Source organism: Taudactylus pleione, unplaced genomic scaffold, assembly GCF_031769625.1.
Source record: "Taudactylus pleione unplaced genomic scaffold, aTauple2 ptg000095l, whole genome shotgun sequence".
Taxonomy (NCBI): domain Eukaryota; kingdom Metazoa; phylum Chordata; class Amphibia; order Anura; family Myobatrachidae; genus Taudactylus; species Taudactylus pleione.
In genome coordinates this window covers 1,441,136-1,461,044 of record NW_028284497.1, presented here as the reverse complement: position 1 = coordinate 1,461,044, position 19,909 = coordinate 1,441,136, and the positions used below count along the sequence as shown (strand labels likewise).

At 42.0% G+C, this 19,909-nt stretch overlaps 1 protein-coding gene across 2 annotated transcripts; it reads left to right on the top strand.

Annotated features, from left to right (window-relative positions):
- The first annotated feature begins 5,032 nt into the window (after positions 1 to 5,032).
- LOC148526458 (heterogeneous nuclear ribonucleoprotein C) lies at positions 5,033 to 19,624 on the top strand. 2 transcript variants are annotated; one of them, XM_088469886.1, is made up of 10 exons: positions 5,033 to 5,239; positions 10,931 to 10,960; positions 11,468 to 11,577; positions 13,235 to 13,507; positions 13,950 to 14,025; positions 15,731 to 15,778; positions 15,896 to 16,050; positions 17,327 to 17,437; positions 17,598 to 17,734; positions 19,359 to 19,624. In XM_088469886.1, the coding sequence occupies exons 3-10, from the start codon at positions 11,538 to 11,540 to the stop codon at positions 19,437 to 19,439; spliced, it is 921 nt and encodes a 306-aa protein (XP_088326012.1). In that variant the 5' UTR covers positions 5,033 to 5,239; positions 10,931 to 10,960; positions 11,468 to 11,537; the 3' UTR covers positions 19,440 to 19,624. The 2 variants fall into 2 exon arrangements, with proteins under 2 accessions (XP_088326012.1, XP_088326013.1); XM_088469887.1 differs by lacking the exon at positions 11,468 to 11,577 and having other exon boundaries at positions 5,035 to 5,239.
- Positions 19,625 to 19,909: the final 285 nt, after the last annotated feature.

Here is a 19,909-nt window from a genome sequence, read left to right as displayed (position 1 = left end):
ACACACTCTCTTCACTTCTTTTTACCTATCCATTTTATTTCACTGGTTTGTAACATGTTGATGTTTATAATGTGTACAATAAAAGTTATGTTTAACTATTTGTAGTGTGCACCACATAAGGCGTCCCACTTTGTACCCCAGAAGGGCACACCCTTGGAGTTGCCTGAAATCTTCATCTGACTCCACGGTTGCCCCAGGGACATCACATTGGACAGGGGTACCCAGTTCACATCCTGGTTCTGAAGGGCGTTCTGCAAACATGTGGACATAGAACTGTACTGTATTGTACGCTACCAAACTACCACCTCTCCGAGTATCGCAGCTATACCCTTTTCGGTGTTCCCCCATAGAAGCAAATTCCCAAGGCTTCACACTGGTATTAAGGGGCAACATTATTTTCTATACGAGTAAAGCACACTCTGATTATACCATATATACTTATTTTATCAGGCAGATTTGACAGTAGTTCCTCCCTCCTGCCCCTCTCCTCCCAAAAGCATCTATAATGAGGCCTTACAGGATTCAGAGATGGACACTAAATACACAGCAGCTACTGTGTATTTGAATGTAAAAGCAGCAGGAGGCATCTGTAGTTGAGAGACGCCCATGCATGCTTTTGTGATCCACTGCAGCATTCAAAGTCATAGCATCAGATCATCTGCGAGAACATCTGTCATGTGTGTAACCTCAGGTTACTCGGGATGGCCGGTGTTTTGATGCTTCTGGAGCCAGTAAAGCTGCATCCCACTGGTACTGTCCCAGAAAACGGGACCAACACACTGGTTTTCTGTGATCCATACAATGGTGCAACCCAGCGATGACGCAATGCAATGTAACAATACACTGCATGATTTGGTGTACGACGAGATGATCGTAACATGCTACATGTAACTACACCGCATCATCCCATGTGCTGTACACGACAGCAGATGGGACGATGCGATGAACGACCATTGTGAATGATGGATTGGGCAATCACGCTGGGCCTGATTCAGAGAGGGACAGTAATGCAATTGTATTCTATTACGGATCACAGTTGCTGAAATATGCTAATGCCCTCCAAAGCACAGCTGAAAATAGGGATGCCCACTGCTACCTTCTCGTATCTGTATGATGATGTACAACAGCATAAACATCGGTACCATCGATGAACATCGGGTAGCAATGCTGCAGATGCGGCAAGTCTGACCAGCCGCAAACACGACAGCTCTCCTGACCAGTTGCGTAACTAGGGTATTTGGAGCCCAGAGCAAATGTAAAAATGGAGTAAATGGAGCCCCCCCCATGTGCGCGCGGCAAAAAATGGGCGTGGCCGCTTAAAAATGGCACGTGTCAACATGACATACCCCTTTTTCGTCAATCTGAACATGCCTTTCCATATGCACCTTAACCCCAGTAGTGCCCCTTATACAGTACCCCCAGTAGTAGTGGTCCCCCTTATGCAGCCCCCTATTAGTTCCCCTTATACAGTACCCCCAGTATGCAATGCCCCCAGTAGTGGTCCCCCTTATGCAGCCCCTCATTAGTTCCCCTTATTCAGTACCCCAGTAATGGTCTCCCTTATGCAGTGCCCCCCCATGAAGTGCCCCCAGTAGTGGTCCCCCTTATGCAGTGCTCCTTTATATAGTGCCCCCAGCAGTAGTCCCCCCCTTATGCAGTGCCCCCAGTAGTGGTCCCCCTTATGCAGGCCCCCAGCAGTGATCCCCCTATCCAGTGCCCCCTGTAGTTTTCCTCCTTATTTAGTGCCCCTGGTGGTCCCCCCAATGCAGTGCCCCTAGTAGTAAGCCCCTTATATAGTGCCTCCAGCAGTAGTCCCCCCCCTTATGCAGTGCCCCCAGTAGTGGACCCCTTATGCAGGCCCCCAGCAGTGATCCCCCTATCCAGTGCCCCTTATACAGTGCCCCCCTGTAGTTTTCCTCCCTATTTAGTGCCCCCAGTAGTAGTCCCCTAGTAGTAAGCCCCTTATATAGTGCCCCCAGTAGTAGCCCCCCCTCCCAATGCAGTGCCCCCAATAGTAGTCCCCCCCAGTTGTAGTCCCCAGTGGTACCCCACCCCCAGTAGTGGTCCCCCCAGTAGTGGTCCCCCCCTGTAATGGTGCCCCCAGTAGTGCTCCCCCCTGTAATGGTGCCCCCCCCCCCACGATGTGCAGGCACACAACACAAGTAAAAAAAATACACTTACCTGAAACCACGCTCCAGCCACTGCTCCTGGCACCGCACGTCAGTCCTCCAGGGCTGGTGCGCTCTGCATTATGGGAGAGACGTCATGACATCATGACGTCTCTCCCATTACCCACTGCAGGAGCCAGAAGGGAGCCGGCTCTTGCAGTGGGAGCTCAGCAGTTAATGAGAGTCTGTCTGACTCTCATTGGCTGCTGGTTAACACACACACCGCTGCCGCGCGGCGGTGATGTGTGTGCAGCAGCAGCCAATGAGAGTCTGTCTGACATGCCTGCATTCTTCTAACCACCAACCCCCTGTTACCACCCCCAAACGTTGTCTACTCTTTATGAATGGTTCCCCTATACGAACATAGGCCCATATTCAATTTGAGGCAAAAAGCCGTTTTTGCATGTTTTTGGCGGAAATTTTTCGCCGATGAAGTCATTTCCGCCTGTTTTGACTTTACTTCGTATTCAATTTGGAAGACTTTTCGCCTATGCGGAAAGTCAATGCAATGTAATAGGCGGAAAAGTTTCGCCTATGAATAGCAGGCGGAAAAAAGTGCAGAATTGGGATTTTGGGGTGCAATGTTGCGGGAACCCTTCAGACAGTCCCCCAAAGGTAAACTGTGTCAAAATTTTTTAAAAGACTTAATACCCCAAAAAATCACTTTGAATTTGGGGGCAAAAAAAAATGTTGGGGGACAAAGTTAAAAACTAGCGAACTTGTCTCTGGGGGGGTCCCCAAGTATGTCCCAGGTGTTTTTTTCATTGCAGGGGCTTGCGGCAGGTGGATTTTTCACGATTTTTTAAACTTAACTTTAGCAACTTTAAAATATAATGGCCCCCATTTTCATGTACCCCAAATTTGCTGGGATAAGCTATTTTCTGCCAAAAAAAAACGCCTGAATACTATTCTGCACCACTTATACAAAAACGCTATTTAGCAGCTATTGAGCCCGTTTTAAAACACCAAATATCTTCAGCAAGCCAAATCGGGGGGTACCATAGCTAACCCCCATGCCAGAGCATCTTTTGGGGGGTGTCAGGCTGATTTCCCCAAATCTGACAGTACTTTCCGCTTGTTTAAGTTTCGCCGGGTCCCGTTTTCGCCTACTTTAAAATTGAATACGGCGATACGCAGGCACGCGAGCGATACTTTTCCGCCTACAAAACACACGATGTAGGCGAAAAGTCTGGGAGGCGGAAAAGTATCACTGGTTCGTTCAAATTGAATACGGCTCATAGTCGCAAAATAATTGTGTGCGCTTTAGCAAACGCTTGTTCTGCATAAGTAACGGCATTAGAAACAGAATTTGATGGCAGATAAGAACCACTTGGCCCTTCTAGTCTTCCTTTTTACCTTTTGGTAACCTCAACCCTATGTGATCCTCAGTTCTTTGTAAGAATATTCTTATACTTATCCCAAGCATGTTGCATCTGTCTCTGAATCAGGCCCCCTATACGATGTGTACAATATATTGTTCTGATTCGTGTCTGAACGTTATATCATACGACACATTGTGGGAGATGTAAGAAGCTCAGAAGCGGTATCAGCGCACGTTATGTGTTCGCTGATACCGCTTCTACCCGATGTATGATTGGGGGTTTGGCGGTAAATTACCGCTATGTGCCCCTGTCATTATCGGCGCTGGTATCTACAAGATAGCAGTGCCGATAGTCTGACCATTCGGCCCGCTGTAGCTATTGACAGCTACAGCGTGGCGCTACCCTATCCCCACAGCAGGGACAGCGCTGTCCCTGCTGCGGCGGCTGCCACCTCCAGGCTGCATACGGGGATCTCGTGATACTTGCGAGATCCCGCACAGGCTCAGTGGAGCCGGCTGGGACTGAGACACAGCGTATCAGCACTAGGCTGATGCACTGCGGTCTCTAGCGGGGAGCGCTGGAGGGGAAAGTTATCGCTCCCCCGCTCTAGCTGATGAGATGTTTATACATCTCATCGGTAGTGCTTCCTCTCGGTAAAGAGGCAAAGCAGGAAGCGATATAGCGTCACATTAAGTGCGCTATATTACATCCCCCCCCATTGTATAGTGTGTACCAAACTTAATGCTCTTTCCCTGCCCCAAACAGTGTGGTGGCTTAGAGGGCACTGTGACCGTTGTTACAGAGATCTGCACAAGCGCAGTAAGGATCCTACGCACATCGACAAACATGTACATCGCTGAGGCCCAGTGAACAGTTCAAATATGAGACCTTAAATTCCAGGTTTGTAATAAGCTATTCCTGGTTCACAGAATTCCAGATAAATATAGTCTAATGCTATTTACCTATTACAGGTCAGCTGGACATGATTGATCAGAATTTTCACTTTTACAAATAATGCATAACTAGACATGCCAAAAATATAGCTTGTATGCATACTAGTAAATAATAATAATATTAATAATAATAAAAGAGAACTGCATGCACCATTAAAACTGCAAATATATGAAAAGCCAAATACTATAATTTACAGGGACACATTTTCAAAAAGCAGACTGTGCTTTAAATGCAGGACAGGAGCAGATGGTAATCACTGGTGACGATGAGCGGTGATATGTGTACCACACAATACAATAGTCAGTCAGACTTAATAGTTAAGCGCATTTACTTGGCAAAGCATCTGCCAATCACCCTGCACACACCCCCACACTGCCCAGCTCTATAGCAACGCCTGGCCTAGCATGACGTACCACGGCCTCAGAGACAAAAAGAAGCTCAGGGCGTGTACGTTGTCCGTATTGGTCGACTTTATTTCCAAGGTGACGATTGTACAAAAAATCCCGCCTGTCGGCGCCCATTGGTGGAACGGTCTCGTTCAAGCAATGATTGGCGACCTCGTTGTCCAGTTAGTTTTCGAATAAGCGTTCGTCTTTCATTACGTCTTTCGTTTGCCGAGCTGCGCAGTAAGGAGGTTGACTCTTCGCCATTTTGTGTTAGAGCCGCAGAGCTTCCCACCGCTTATTCCTCGGTTTCCCGGGTTATTTACCTCCGTCCGTAGTTTTTCCGATATTATCTTCGACTCGTAGAGCCCAGAGCTCGCCGCAGCATTGCTTAATCGCTCGTAGAAAAGAGGTGAGTCATCGACGTCTTTATGGGTCTGAAAATGGCCCCTGTGATAGGGCCTCAGCAAGGGCCTGCGAGGCTGCGACACATCATCATGTGCACTTGCCAGATTTATAGTACGATTATATTAATCGATTTTATCACGTGGGTATTCGTATCGATGCAATCAGTATACGTAGTGAGTATACAATTTAAAGAGGGTGTTGTAATAGGAGTGGTGTGTACTTATTATATGGCGGCAACTATAGAATACCCAAACGCACACACTAGGTTATAAAGCCACTGACCTCCACCTGATGATCGGAGTGTTCTATTCTCCCACAGCCCGTCTGCTGCTCAGCTCCCTTCTATTTCTATTTTTCTGGGGTAGATATACATTTTCTTTTGTGAGAAAATTTGACCAAATCTGTCTATATTCACAAATAAGCAGGGGAAAGCATTATGCATAGGTTATAGGAAGAGCATTTTATTTAGGTATTATACAGTTACAGTCACGATTTGTGAAATGTTTATATTGCTGCACAACTAGATGTGTAGGATGGAATGGGATACATACAAGTAGTTTCTTATTGCGTCAGTAAGGGGATGTGAGGTGCAACTTGTTTTGTACTGCAGTGATCGGCTACATCAGGCCTGGCCAACCTGTGGCTTTCCAGCTGTTGTGAAACTACACATCCCAGCATCCCCTGCCACAGTTTTAGCATTCACTTTTAGCAAATCTGAAGCAGTGCATGTTGGGATTTGTAGTTTTACAACAGCTGGAGAGCCACAGGTTGGCCATTCCTGGGCTACATGATACAATTTAGGGGCCAGATAGGGTGGCCCTCTAAAAGTGCCTACACACTTGGCGATGTGCTCATGATCCGACGATGTATCCGATTTCCCCTTGAACTCTCCCCAGCAGCTCCACGGCAGTCGTGGGCACGATTTGGTGTTAAAAAACTGTCCAATGTAACAAACGATCTATCGTGCCTCCTACTATTCCAGTGCCTCGTGACTGAGTTTGGGAATCTGGCCTACAGCACGGCAGAGCTTAAAATGCGATGTACGATCTGCGGGTACGTGCATCAGCATCGTGAGTGGAAACACGCCAAGTGTGTAGGCACCTTTAAAGCTGGGTACTCACTAAACGATGTATGTACCCAGCAATATAGTCAGCGGGGGTATCTGTATCGGCAAGTGCATACACGCATGCTGATGCCGGCAACAACGGGTGGGGGGAGTGGGCATGCTGCATTCGGTGAACACTAGGCACATCCATCATCCCCGTACATGCTGAACCTGACGTGATCGTCAGGTTGACCAGCATGTACGGATGATAATAGATGGCAAAAACGACCAGCGAGCACTCGCATCGGTGGACGTTTTTGACTTTATAATGCCTGATTTGCGGGCAATTAACAAGCGATTGAATGGTAACTATGTCGTTATCGTTCAATCGGTCTGTTTAATCACCTAGTAGATACGTACCTTTAGAAAACATAGTGAATGCTGGGGAAAAAAAACACTTGGCGCCCATCTGAAAGGTCAAAAAACATTTTCCTATCAATACAACACCTCAGGCTTACATATCCCACGTCATTTTACCCATTCAAGCTTTTTAGAGAAAAGCGCCTAAATTATATTTTCTAAACCCCTCCAAGTGACTATTGGGTGGGGTGTACCAGAGGTTCTGCGCAGTGTCCTGACTTTTTTGACCTTTTAAAGTTAAGGCCTTTTCCCCATTCGTGGTGGGGGTGTAACACAAAAACGCAAGTTCGGAATTGAATCGCAAAAAATTGCAGAGATTACTTTTACCTGCGATTTTAGTTTAGCTCGCCCAATTTCCCGACACATCACGCAGAGTTTACTTTCTTTCATAGGGTTGGTATCTGAGGTGGCACTTGTTGATTGTAGTGGGTGTCATCCATGATTGTTATCTTCACAGAAATAAAATCAAGATATATCAGTGTGTCCAAGAGGTGTAAGTGCAGGTCATATGGTATATGACCTAGGGTAGGGCGGGTTCCAACGGGGAGCATAATTGCTATTGGTGTGGAAGTTACGTAGTCCCTTCTCTAATGTAATGGAGGTGGTTCATTTGTTTCATGATTCATAGTAGATTCTACAAATCGGGGTCCCAGTACTGCAATGTGGAGTGATCCCCATACTGACCATGGTGACTGACCATGCTTAAAGCTAGGCTTATTCTGGCTTCAGTGCCAGTCATCTATAAAATTGTACCATCATAGCTTTCACCGAAGAGGTAGAGTGTTAACTCATCTTTTTGGCGATTCCTGCTGTGCTACTATCAGAGATGGTGAACTGCAGTCTCGCTTACCTGCTGCCAATTTAGTGCATGTGTGAGTTAGGGTGCATACACACAATGACAATATCGGCACGATTTGGCCAAATCGGAATGACATATTGGGCATATCGTGCAGTGTGTATGCCCGATTTTATGCGGTTGCATGCAATATCATGTGATTGACTGTGCTGCACGATCAATCACACTATATCGCATGTGAGGCTGTACATATTCACGAAGGACGGAACAGTAATTGCTCCGTTCATTAAATCTTTTAAGTGTGTACCGGCGATTATGCGATGTCCAGGGTGAAGGCAAATCACCCCGAACATCGGTACGATTGCCGGTCGTTTAGGTATACCCAGCCTTACGAGACTACTCTTACTGAAGGAAGGAACTATAGCAACATTTAAAAAAATTTTTATTAATATTTGTGACAGCCAGGAAAGTGCACTAGCTACAGCCGCGGCAGGAAAAATTGACAGTCTGCAGACAGAACTGCCAGGGCCACTGACTGTTAACTTGTGATTTCCGATCAGCACGATATAAAGATAAAGTGCTGATGATGATGACTGGGGAGGCCTGTCCTTTCCCTGGTGTCACATGCAGGAAGGCTGTAACTGCTGCACATACTGTGCACAGTTACCGCTAAGCCACTTATCCACCATTTATACAGCTCCCCAAATGGTTTCATAGCTTACTGGTTGTCTTAAGCCATGTATCCACTTGCCGATTAAACAGCGTTTGAACGATTACGACATCTTAATCGTTCAATCGCGCATGAATCGGACATGATAATGTCAAACGACCAGCGATGTGCGCTCCCGCTGTTCATGTTTGACATCCATCATCTTCTGAGCATGCCGGTCAATCTGCTGATAACGACAGATTGGACATGTTCGGGGATGAGGGAGGAGGCCTGCACTGAACGACCTGTCGTTCAGTGTGCGCACCTTCAGAACGAGGAACGACTGAACAATTATGATGTCGTAATCGTACTGTCGTTACCCCATTGCCTAATGGATGCGCACCTTTAGCCTTGCCTGTTTCACAGGTTGTGACTTGTGGACGTACAGGAAGTTATTCAAGGCCACCTAAAAATGGTGCCTTTAACCTTTTGTATTGGATAGTGGAACTTGTGAAATGCATAAAAAAAATGAGTTATAGGTACATAAATGTCCACCAAATGTGTTAATTGAGGTTTTCACAGAAGCAATGTATGGCCCTCATTCAGAGCCGCTCGTTCGTTATGAGCGATGTTCGCTCATCTGCGCATGCATACGGATTGTAATACGCATGCGCGAACCAGTCAGTGCGGACGAAAATTGTTTGTTCGCTAAATAGCGAATGCCTGCTATTTTGAGGGACAGGAGTAGGCGTATGTGGGTGGTAACAGGGGAAGGTGCTTGAAAACGGGGAGTGGAATTCAGAACGCAGGCGTGCTTAAAGGTCAAAACGGGCGTTTTAAGGGTGTGCATAATTAATAGAGCAGCGTCATTGACCATGTCACTTGGTTGTTTTATAGTCAGAACTGCTCGCAAGATTGCGGTAGGAAAAACCAATCACAAGAATAGCGAGCAGTTCTTACGCTGTTCGATGTACTCGATTAATCTAATAAATAGCGGACATGAAGTATGATGCGAGCATCCAGGGGGCGTATTTTTCAAAATTACGACCGCAAGTTTTGTTCGCTCGTTCAGACATAGAGGCGTGAACAGACCGCAAAGAGCGAACGGTTCATTTGAATAGCACCCCTTTTTTCTGAACGAACGACCGCAAATAGCGTCCGGCTCTGAATCAGACCCTATGTTCCTTAGGTAGGTGAGCACAGAGTATAGGTAGCCACTTCGCAGCAAAGGGAGTGGGAAATGCTGGATTTTATGAAGCATTCTACTGATTGACCATTTTCTGGTTTACCAGTATATATCTATATTTAACAGATTTAATTTTAACCATATTTGACTATTTTCACCATCCAATACAATAGGTTACAGCCACTATTTTAGGTGACCTTGGATAGGTTCCTGTACATCTGAGCCCTTAGCTTTAAAAGTACAGGTAGGTATTATATTGAGGTGTACATTTGAATTGAAATGTGTAGGTCTCTGTATGGCCTTTGTAATTCAGCTAGTTCTAATTTTGTAATGTCCATTGTTTAAAAACAAAAAAAAGTCACCTCTAATATATTTCTGAAAGTGTCCTGCTTTTATCCACCATATGCTCCCAACCACCTCCCATTGTATTTGCAAAATAGTGTTGCCTTTTAAGAAACTTGATGCTTTTTGGTACAGAGAAACTGACATGTTTAATTGGTTTCCCTGACCACCATCAGCAGACCTCCTAAATGCAAACGTGATGTTTTCTGTTTATGAGTCACATTTGATGTGATGACTATTTAATGTGCAGTCAGGCAGTAAAATTTATTTTGCACATGGGCCAAGAACTGCCACAAAATCAAGGCCAAGTTAGCAACCATTCTGTATCAACTATTCTGTAGGCAAGTGAGCCACTGCTGATCTTTTTTTTGCCTTTTGCACTAATTTCCTAAGAGCGAGAAAAAAAAATTAAATTAATTCATAATTGGCTACAGTATAAAAAGAGAACTGGTGGGGTTGTGCTCCTCTTCAGAATAATCTTTTGTCTTATTCTTTTGCTTGAACAGGAATCCTCTGGAAACATGATAAAATAATTATATACACACATATATAATAAACTTTGTCCTGCGTGCCAGCTCTTAAAAGTTGTACATACAATCACAAGTTGGTACATGCAGTGTTAAGCTAACTACATATGGCAGCAATTAGTTTTGCATGTTTAGTTGGCAGAAATGCTACTGTTCATTGGTGGCTTGTTTCCCTTACCCCAGTGTCCCTAATCCAGTTCCCTTCAATCTGAAACTGTTCTCCCCTTCTCCTTTCCACAGGACAGAGATCTGAGCAGTTCTCCAAATTACCCCTCTTCGTTCCCTGACCTATTCTGACAGAATTTGTTTACTTTCCTTCTCCTCGCCATTTGTTTTCTGTAGAGTAGTCACTAAGTGCACATGTAGCAGTGTAGTTGCTTCTAAGATTATAGGGGGCCTAGAGTTCTCAAACACAACAACCCCTTTAAATATTTATGAAGTAATTTTCCTGTTTTTATCTAAAATGGAAACAAAAAAGAATGCTGCACTTACAGTAAGTGCTCAGAACAGTCTTCCCCTCCTGCCTATTCCCTTACCCTTCCTTTCCCATCCCTCTGATGCTAATTTTTTGGGGTGTATGACCTGATGATAAATGACAAATTGCAAAAAAAACCAAAAACATTTTTAAGTACTGCTAGTATTTTTAAATGGACTTTTGAAAGAAATTCTCTACCTTTTTTCCTGGTATGGATTATTTTCATAATTTTTTCCCCTTTTTTTTTTTTCACAGCGAAGAATTTTTTTTGAAACGCCAACTACAGTAAGTCTCGCATTTCCTGTTTTTTTTTTTTTTTTTTGTATTGTTTTTTTTTTACTTTTTTTTTTTTTTTTTTTACCCCCAGATTTTTTTCCTGCCTTACTGGTCTCCTTTTTAACTGCTGTATTTCTGATTTTTATTTTAGTTTTTGGTTTTGTTTTGTTTTTTAATGTTTAAATATTGGTACTGATGCTAAATTTTTCTAACTTTTTTTTTTTTTTTTTACTGGTGGGGGTTGGATTGGGAAAAAGAGGCTATCCTTTTTAAATATGCATAGTCCATAATTTTTGTGCTAAAATATAAATTTTTCACCCAGTTTTTCTGTAGATATCAATTTGATTGCTTTTGTTTGAAGCTTAATCACATGCAGATAGTTAGACTTATTACTATAATCAAGTTTTGGTAAAGTTTTTAGTAATGCTGTTGGAACACTTGCAATGTTTTCCTACTGTGCATTACCTTATGTGGGCAGTGGAATTTGACAGTTGCAGTTAATGTCCCTTCATTCAGGCCCTTTTCCTGCCCCTCCCCATTCCACCTCCCATACCTTTGCCCCATCGTTGGCAATACGCAGCAAAGAATGGAGCAAGACCTCGGGCAATCTATTCTTCAGACACATGGTAAGAATGGTTAATGAATAAGGTAACAAAATATGCACATACAGCTCCGTATATGCATCATGTTCTGTTATACTTTTAATTTTGGCAGCACATGTACAATATTCCTCCATTGCCTTTATACTATGCTGTAAGCCCGCATCAGAATCCAGATCCATTACAATACTAAAGATTCTTTGCTCAGCTGACTGTTCCAGCACCTTGTTTACTGCTTTAGGGACTGCAGTTTGCTGATTGACTAATATATATTTATTTTAAAAGTTGGTGTTGCCCATATGAACCATCAAATAATTTCTATTTTATTTTTTTACGAATTCAAATAAACTTGTGTATACACAAAATAATCTGAAGCTGATCAACTTAATTTTGTGTTGCACTTTGTAAAAATTAATATAAACCAAATCGGCTGCCTTGTGCAACACCATTTTTTTTTTTTCTTCAACAGTTTTCATAAATGTTCCAGATTTTGCACAATTTACAAATTCATTAAACCATCCAGGTTTTAGACTTCTTATGAAATTCAAAAAAAATTGTATTTGCTTAGAGATCAACAAGGTTGTGCTAAAGTAGCTATAATGCAACACTAAGACTAAGGGCCGTATTCAATTAGCCGCGAAAAGTCGGAATCTGCGGAAAAGTATCGCGGATGACGTCATTTCGCCAGGCGGAAACTTTATGCTGTATTCGATTGCAAAGAATTTTCGCGTGCGCGGAAAGTCAATGCAATGTAATAGGTGGAAAAGATTTGCCTTTGAAAGCAGGCGGAAAAAAGTGCAGAACTGCGGTTTTGGGGTGCAAAGGTGGGGAAACCACTGAGCGCCCTTCTAACAGTCCCCCAAAGTATAACTGTATCAAAAAAATCCCTGTGTGGGACACCCCAAAAAAATATTTTGAAAACGGGGACGAAAAAGTTCAAAGTTGGGGTACAAACATAAAAAGTAGCGAAATAGACTTTTGGGGGGTCTGCAAGTATGGGGGAGGTGTTTTTTTTATTTTATTTTATTGCAGGTGCATGCAACAGGTGCGTTTTCCACTTTTGTTTTTTTTTTTTTTTTTAACTTCATTTTAGAGATTTAAAAAAAAATATGCTTGCACCCATTTTCACGTACCCCAAATTTGACAGGACAACTTATTTTCTCCCCCCCAAAAAACTGCTTAATGCTATTCTTCACCACTTGTGCATAATCGCTAAATTGAAGCAATTGACAACAAATAAGTACCCCAAATACTTTCAGTAGGGCTAATCGGGAACTTCTACATTGATCCCCAATGTTAGTGCATCTTTGGGGGATGTCAGGCTGATTACCCCATTTCTGACAGGACTTTCCGCCTGTTTGAGTTTCGCCGAGACGCGTTTCCGCATCCTTTACAATTGAATAGGCGAATAGCGCGGGCACGCCCGATAAGTTTCCGCCTCCAAAACACGCGATGTAGGCAGAAACTAGATTCCACCATCAGCTGCGAAATTATCGCAGCTTTTTGAATACGGGCCTAATTCTATTTTCTTAAGTACATCATGGATTTTCCCCTCCTATGAATTTTGTACATGTGTTGTCTTGGTATATTCATTCCACACTTGGTCTGGCCCTGCCCTTTATAACTTTTATATTTCCCAATCCTATTTCCACCGCCACTTCATTATATTTCTCCCTTCCTCTAGGCTTCAAAATTGCTTCCTTAGGGCGTAGCGCGATGGCGAGCAACGTCACTAATAAAACAGACCCCCGCTCTATGAACTCCCGAGTATTCATTGGGAACCTAAACACATTAGTGGTGAAGAAAGCAGATGTAGAAGCAATCTTTTCTAAATATGGCAAGATTGTGGGCTGCTCCGTACACAAGGGCTTTGCTTTTGTGCAATACAACAATGAACGCACCGCACGTACTGCTGTAGCAGGGGAAGATGGACGCATGATAGCTGGGCAGGTCCTGGGTGAGTGAATGGAAAATCCATTTTTATTTTTGTACTTTTTATTTTTATTTTTTTTAAACTAGACAATTCAAGCTCATCTGAATTTTCCATGATATTTCTAATGCTTTGCTTTTGATATTTTTCCACCCTGTAGATTGGACATTTTCTCTAACCAATGCTGCATGTCCATCTTCTTTTTTTGTTTTTCTTTTCCTTTTTTTTTTTTTTTTCTTTTTTCCTTTTTTATTTTTTTTATATTTTTGTGTTCACTTTTTTATATATATATATATATATTTTTCAACGTCCTACAGCTTTGTATCTGCAAGTTTTGATGTGTCAACTAAGCTGGTGTTGTGATACTATTACGTAGTTTGTGTTTAGTAAAACATTCTGAACACATTGGGCATGTAGATCCAAATAAAATGTGAGAAATTAAAATTTCTATATTATCACTTTATTTCAGACATCAACTTGGCTGCTGAGCCCAAAGCAAACCGAGGAAAGGGAGGAATCAAACGATCAGCAGCTGACATGTATGGGTGAGTATATGAAACATACATTGTAATGTAAAGCATATGTGTAGCCTGTGATGACTGTAAGGCAATTATAATGTTTAAATACTTAAAATTAGGATGTAAAATAGTCTAGTATTTACTGCTTAAAAGCATGTTAAGACGGCTTTGTACAATGTTTGTCAGTGAGGGAGATGTATCAAATATTTTAAAGAGGTAAGAAGCTGCCCACGGCAACCAATCAGTTCTTACCTATCATTTTATAGCAGGTACTTGATAAATGCTAGCTGGAAGGTGATTGGTTGGTATGGGCAACTTCTCCATTTGTTCTCGTTTCCACTCTTAAGAAGATTTAAAACATTTCACCCTTAGGGCCGTATTCAATTAGACGCAAAAAAGTATCGTAGATGACGTCATTTCGCCAGGTGGAAACTTTACGCCGTAGTCAAGTGCAAAGACTTTTTGCGTAAGCAGAAAGTCAATGCAATGTAATGGCAGAAAAAAAGTGCAGAATTGCTGTTTTGGGGTGCAAAGGTGGGGAAACCATGGAGCACCCTTCTAACAGTCCCCCAAAGTATAAGTGTCAAAAAAATCCCCCCAAAAAGTGTGGAACACCCCAAAAAAATACTTTGAAAAAGAAGGCGGGAAAAAAAAAATTCAAGTTGGGGTACAAACATAAAAAGTAGCAGTAGGTCTGCGAGTATGGGGAGGTGTTTTTTTGATTGCAGGTGCTTGCTGAAGGTCCTTGTTGGTTTTTTTTTTTTTTTTTTCAGGATTTTTTTAACTTCACTTTGGAGACTTTAAAATCTGCTTGCATCCGTTTTCATGTACCCCAAATTTGACAGGAAAACGTATTTTCTACCAAAAAAACCTTCTTAATGCTATTCTGCAAAAACGCAAAATTGAAGCAATTGACAACAAATAAGTACCCCAAATACCTTCAGTAGGGCTAATCGGGGACTTCTACATTGATCCCCAATGTAAGTGCATCTTTTGGAGGGTGTCAGGCTGATTTCCCCATTTCTGACAGGACTTTCCGCCTGTTTGAGTATCGCCGGGACGTGTTTCCGTATCCTTTGCAATTGAATAGGGTGAATAGCGGGGGGCGCGCCCGATAAGTTTCCCCCACCAAAACACGCGTTGTAGGTGGAAACTAGTTTCCGCCGTCAGCGGCGAAATTATCGTGGCTAGTACGGGCCTTAGTGTGTGGTAGCTTCAAGTGTTTGTGTGCTAGGACCTAAAGGTGACTCTACCACATACCAACAGTGCACAGTTTTTATTGGGGAACTAAAGATGTTAAAGTTTATTTATTACCAGTTATTTATATAGCGTACACATATTCCGCAGCGCTTAAGAGAATGTGGCAAATTTTATTTCTATCTGGACAGTACATTAACTGATATCTCTAAAACCTGAACTGTTGGGGTGCCTTGAGGACCGCGTTTGGGAACCTCATTTCTGGAGTATATGTGTTAAACAGTGGTTGGTATGTGTGTGCATGTGTGTATACTTATTTTATATAAACACACGCACTTTGGTACAATTCGTTTACACATCATTGTACTGATCAAAACATGTTTTAAACACAGCGCAAAGTGTAGCCCCCAAAAGGCTCACTTTGTATATCCTTTTAGGTATCATAGTTCTCCTTTTTATTTTGATTAACTTTTTTTCCTTAATTTTAATTTTATCAAAGTAATCTTAACTCATTGCTTTCTCTATCGTAATGTAGGTCTTCCTTTGATCTGGATTATGATTTTCAGCGAGACTACTATGACAGGTATGTAAATGTCAAATTATACTGAAGTGGAAGCTCTTCTTTCCCCTTGTATTAGAAATTTTTCTTTTAAAGCCGTGATTGATTTTTAACACTTCCCCTTATTCTTTCTCTGTACAGCTATTCTGCAGCCCGTGTTCCTCCCCCACCACCAATCGCTCGAGCTGTAGTACCATCAAAACGCCAGAGAGTTTCTGGGAACACATCACGTCGTGGAAAGAGTGGCTTCAATTCCAAGAGTGGACAGCGGGGTGGATCTTCAAAGTCCAGCAGATGTGAGTTGTGCAACATTTTGTCAAGTGTAAAGGTTAACAGCTATTTTAGTTTTACGCGGGTCATACATCAGTGCCGTTATTACCCATTCTGATGATCCGATTGGTTGCCATTGATGAGGTTGGGGGATTGGTGAAAAAAATGCATGTTAAAAATCTCAACCATCCTATACCGACCATTTTTTGGTCTGGATTGGTAAAATGAGGAGTTCAACATGTTCAATTTCCCTGACCCTGCCGTAGGCAGAACAGAGAATTCCTGCGATAGCGGCTAGATGTATCAGCCCCTGTAGTAATTGATTTAGAATATAGATTACTTATCCTTTCTATCAATTTAACAATTTCTTAGATCTACACCAAGCTAGCTGAAATGGCTTTTTTTTATTATTTCGCGTGATTGACATCCATTACTCAATTGCACATTTTATAATTTAAGGTGTCTTATTTGCATAGTTGGGATGGTTTCAAAACTGGAATAAATAAGTGCTTATTGGTAGTAGACTACCTTCACCACGATTTATTCTACTTTTTCCACTTTGCTGGACTTCAGTCAGCCGATCTATCGTGCAGGACGGACCCGGCTGAGGTTCTAGCAACAGCAAGTGCATACACACTTGCCGATGCCGGCAGCGACGGTGGTGGTGGGGGGTAGCGGGGGCCATGCTGCTTTTGTCAGCATGGCATTGATGGCGACATCCTCAGATCTTTCTGCATGTACAAAAGATCTGAGGATGCAACGGACGACCGGTGGGAGCGCGCATCAGCATCGTGCGTACACACTGGACAATATGAATGATTTGTCATTCCAATGCGTCGGAATCGGCCAAATCACTCAAGATATCGTCTAGTGCACATGTTCTCAAATTTGGTCCTCAGGACCCCAAACAGTGCATGTTTTCCAGGTCTCCTCCCAGAATCACAAGTGAAATAATTCACTCCACCTGTGGAACTTTTAAAATTATTTATCAACAGTTTCTTGTATAGCGCAGCAAATTCCGTTGCGCTTTACAATTTGAATTAACATTATACTGGGTTGTAAAAGACATACATACATACATACATACATACGGGTAAGAGGGCCCTGCTCGCAAGCTTACAATCTAATGAATACACCTGTGCACCTGCTGGGTGACCTGGAAAACGTGACCTGTGTGGGGTCCTGAGAATCGAGTTTGAGAACCTCTGGGCTAGTGTGTACCCAGCTTTATACTGAGAATTGTTATATGCCTTTTTTTTTTTTTGTTAAGCTTGTAAATAACATTCATTTATTTTGTTACAGTGAAGGGAGATGATCTTCAGACCATTAAAAAAGAGCTCAGCCAGATAAAACAGAGAGTGGATTCTCTTCTGGAAAGCTTAGAAAGAATTGAACGTGAACAGTCCAAACAAGGTAAGGAATAGTCTCTTTACTTGTTTTTTATATAAGTAACATTTTTGTTAATAAATAGAAGCCTGTGTTGCTGTTTTTCAGCAAATTCAATGTGTTGGCAAATAATGATTCAACTACAACCCTGCAGCTGGATGACTGATATTTTGTTATTGTACATTAGATACCAAACTGGATGATGAACAGAGTAGCAGCTCTTTAAAGAAAGAAGAATCAAATGTGAAAATGGTACCAGAGGAAGGAGGGGATTCAGGAGAGGAGGGAGACCTTCTTGATGATGATGATCAGGGAGAGGACACGGTAAGCAAAGATGGGACTAATATATAGGATGGTCATCTGTGCTTGCAAGTCTTACTATATGAAGGTCTATAAATATAGCATTTTTTTTTTTCAATTAGAAATGTATACTACAAAATTAGTAAGAATGTTAAATTTTAGTGTATCTGTCCACAATATTTTTCTTCAGTAAATCTGATGTATGAATTATGAGCTACTTACTTTCCCATTGATGTAGCTTCAAAAGTCAGTAAGGGTGTGTAGTATATGCGTGAAATGTTCATAATACAATCTGTTCTTCCCATAAATACGCTTAACTAAGAACTAATTTGGTCATTTTCCTGGTTAAAATAGGTAGGGGTCAATTCAGTTAGCTACGAGGAGGGTGAGTTACCACTGTAATGGCGTGGAAACGCTGCCAGTGGATCCACAACTTGCCTCTCCACGGCCTGTTCTTGCTCCAGACTTGTGAATTTTTGTGTGCAGCTGTAAGTGTGGTGTATATAGCAGCATTAACTTGCGTTTACTTGAATTAACCCTATCGTGTTGAACTCCTGCTTCACTGTTTCAGTATTTGGTTAAAATTATAGGGGTAGATGTACTAAGCCTTGAAGAGAGAGAAACTAGATGGTGATAAAGTACCAATAAATCAGCTCCTATCTGTCATTTTTCAAACACAGCCTGTAAAATGACAGCTGATTGGTTGACACTGTATCTCCAAGGCTTAGTACATCTTAGTTTGATTCAGTGTCTCATCAACTGTGAAAGATCGTATGACCGTCACAAATGTGTAAGCATCTCAATGGGCGGTATTCAATTTTAGTGCTAAAGTGCTGGGCGTGATCGCAAAAGGTCCGTGGCGCCCAAACACATCACTTTTCGCCCATTTCAGCTCTCACCCACCTTTGTTCCTGTTCTGCCACGGGGCTTACATAAATGCAATTTTGGTTTATATGCATTACTAATCAAGTTTTAAAATGTGTTTAAACTTTACTAATGTACTACTTTTGTACCCTTAACTCAGATATTGACGTTTTTATTTTATCAAAGACTAAAGTATTTGTAGTAATTTAAAAATGTTGTTAAATATATATATCTAGGGGGTGTTTTGTACCACCATCCCCCTGTGTCCATAGGCCCACATTATAAAATAACTTCCCACGTCCCATTAAGTCCTAATAACATTACCCACACACACACTTAGTAGTAAAATAAAATAAAAATCTTAACTCCTTACCGTCTTTTCCAAACACAACAGCGTCTTTGTGCGTATACTCTGTCACCCTTGAGTCGTAGGGATTTTCAGAATTTTTTGCACATAACGCGACTTTGTGAACATTGCCATTGCATTTGAATTACGTGCACATCGGAATTAGGCCTGAAGTGCCCACATAAGCAACAACTATAAACTTTTAACTGCTAAACTTTGAACAATCCTATTTCTAGAAACTTTTCAGTCAATATCCTTTTTACTGCCCTACTAAATGAATTTGATTTATTCAATTGGTGCTTTACTTGCTCTTTAATGAGTCATGGGCTCTATGCTTCAGGTGATTTGAGAAAAGTACGAGCTTTACATATTAAAATTAAGTGTTAAAATGATAAACCATCCAATCAAATTGTCAAATTCTTGTGTTTTGTCACTCAGCTGGAAGAAATTAAAGATGGTGACAAAGAAACAGAGGAGGGTGAAGATGAAGGTGACAGCGCCAATGAGGAAGACTCTTAAACATAATTTCCCCATGAAACCCTCCCTTCCTGCCTATTGTGTATAGTCAGTTCATAGCTCCGCCCCTTGTACCATCAGTCGCATCCCCCAGTTCTTTAAGCCTGTTTATTATGCACCCTGCATTTCCTCTGCCTCTTCATTTTGATACCTATTTGCGACTTCTAAAATAAAAGTATTGTTTTTAACTGGTTTGTTTTGCAGTCTTCTTGCTCACTTTACTACTTTTTGTAGGGTTGCATGTTATCTGCATCTGTTCACTCCTACCTTCAGTGTCCTAGGCATATACTTCTCTAGTCTTTAAATTGTTACATCCAGTGCCTACCAGCTTTGTGCATAGCTGCATTTTATTCTCTTAACATTTTTAAATTGCTTTAAATACATAAAAAATGCTTTTAATCATAAGGCTGCATTGTTGATTCAGGTACCGTCTAACTTTTGAAAAGTAAATACAATTGGGCCAGTAAGTAATG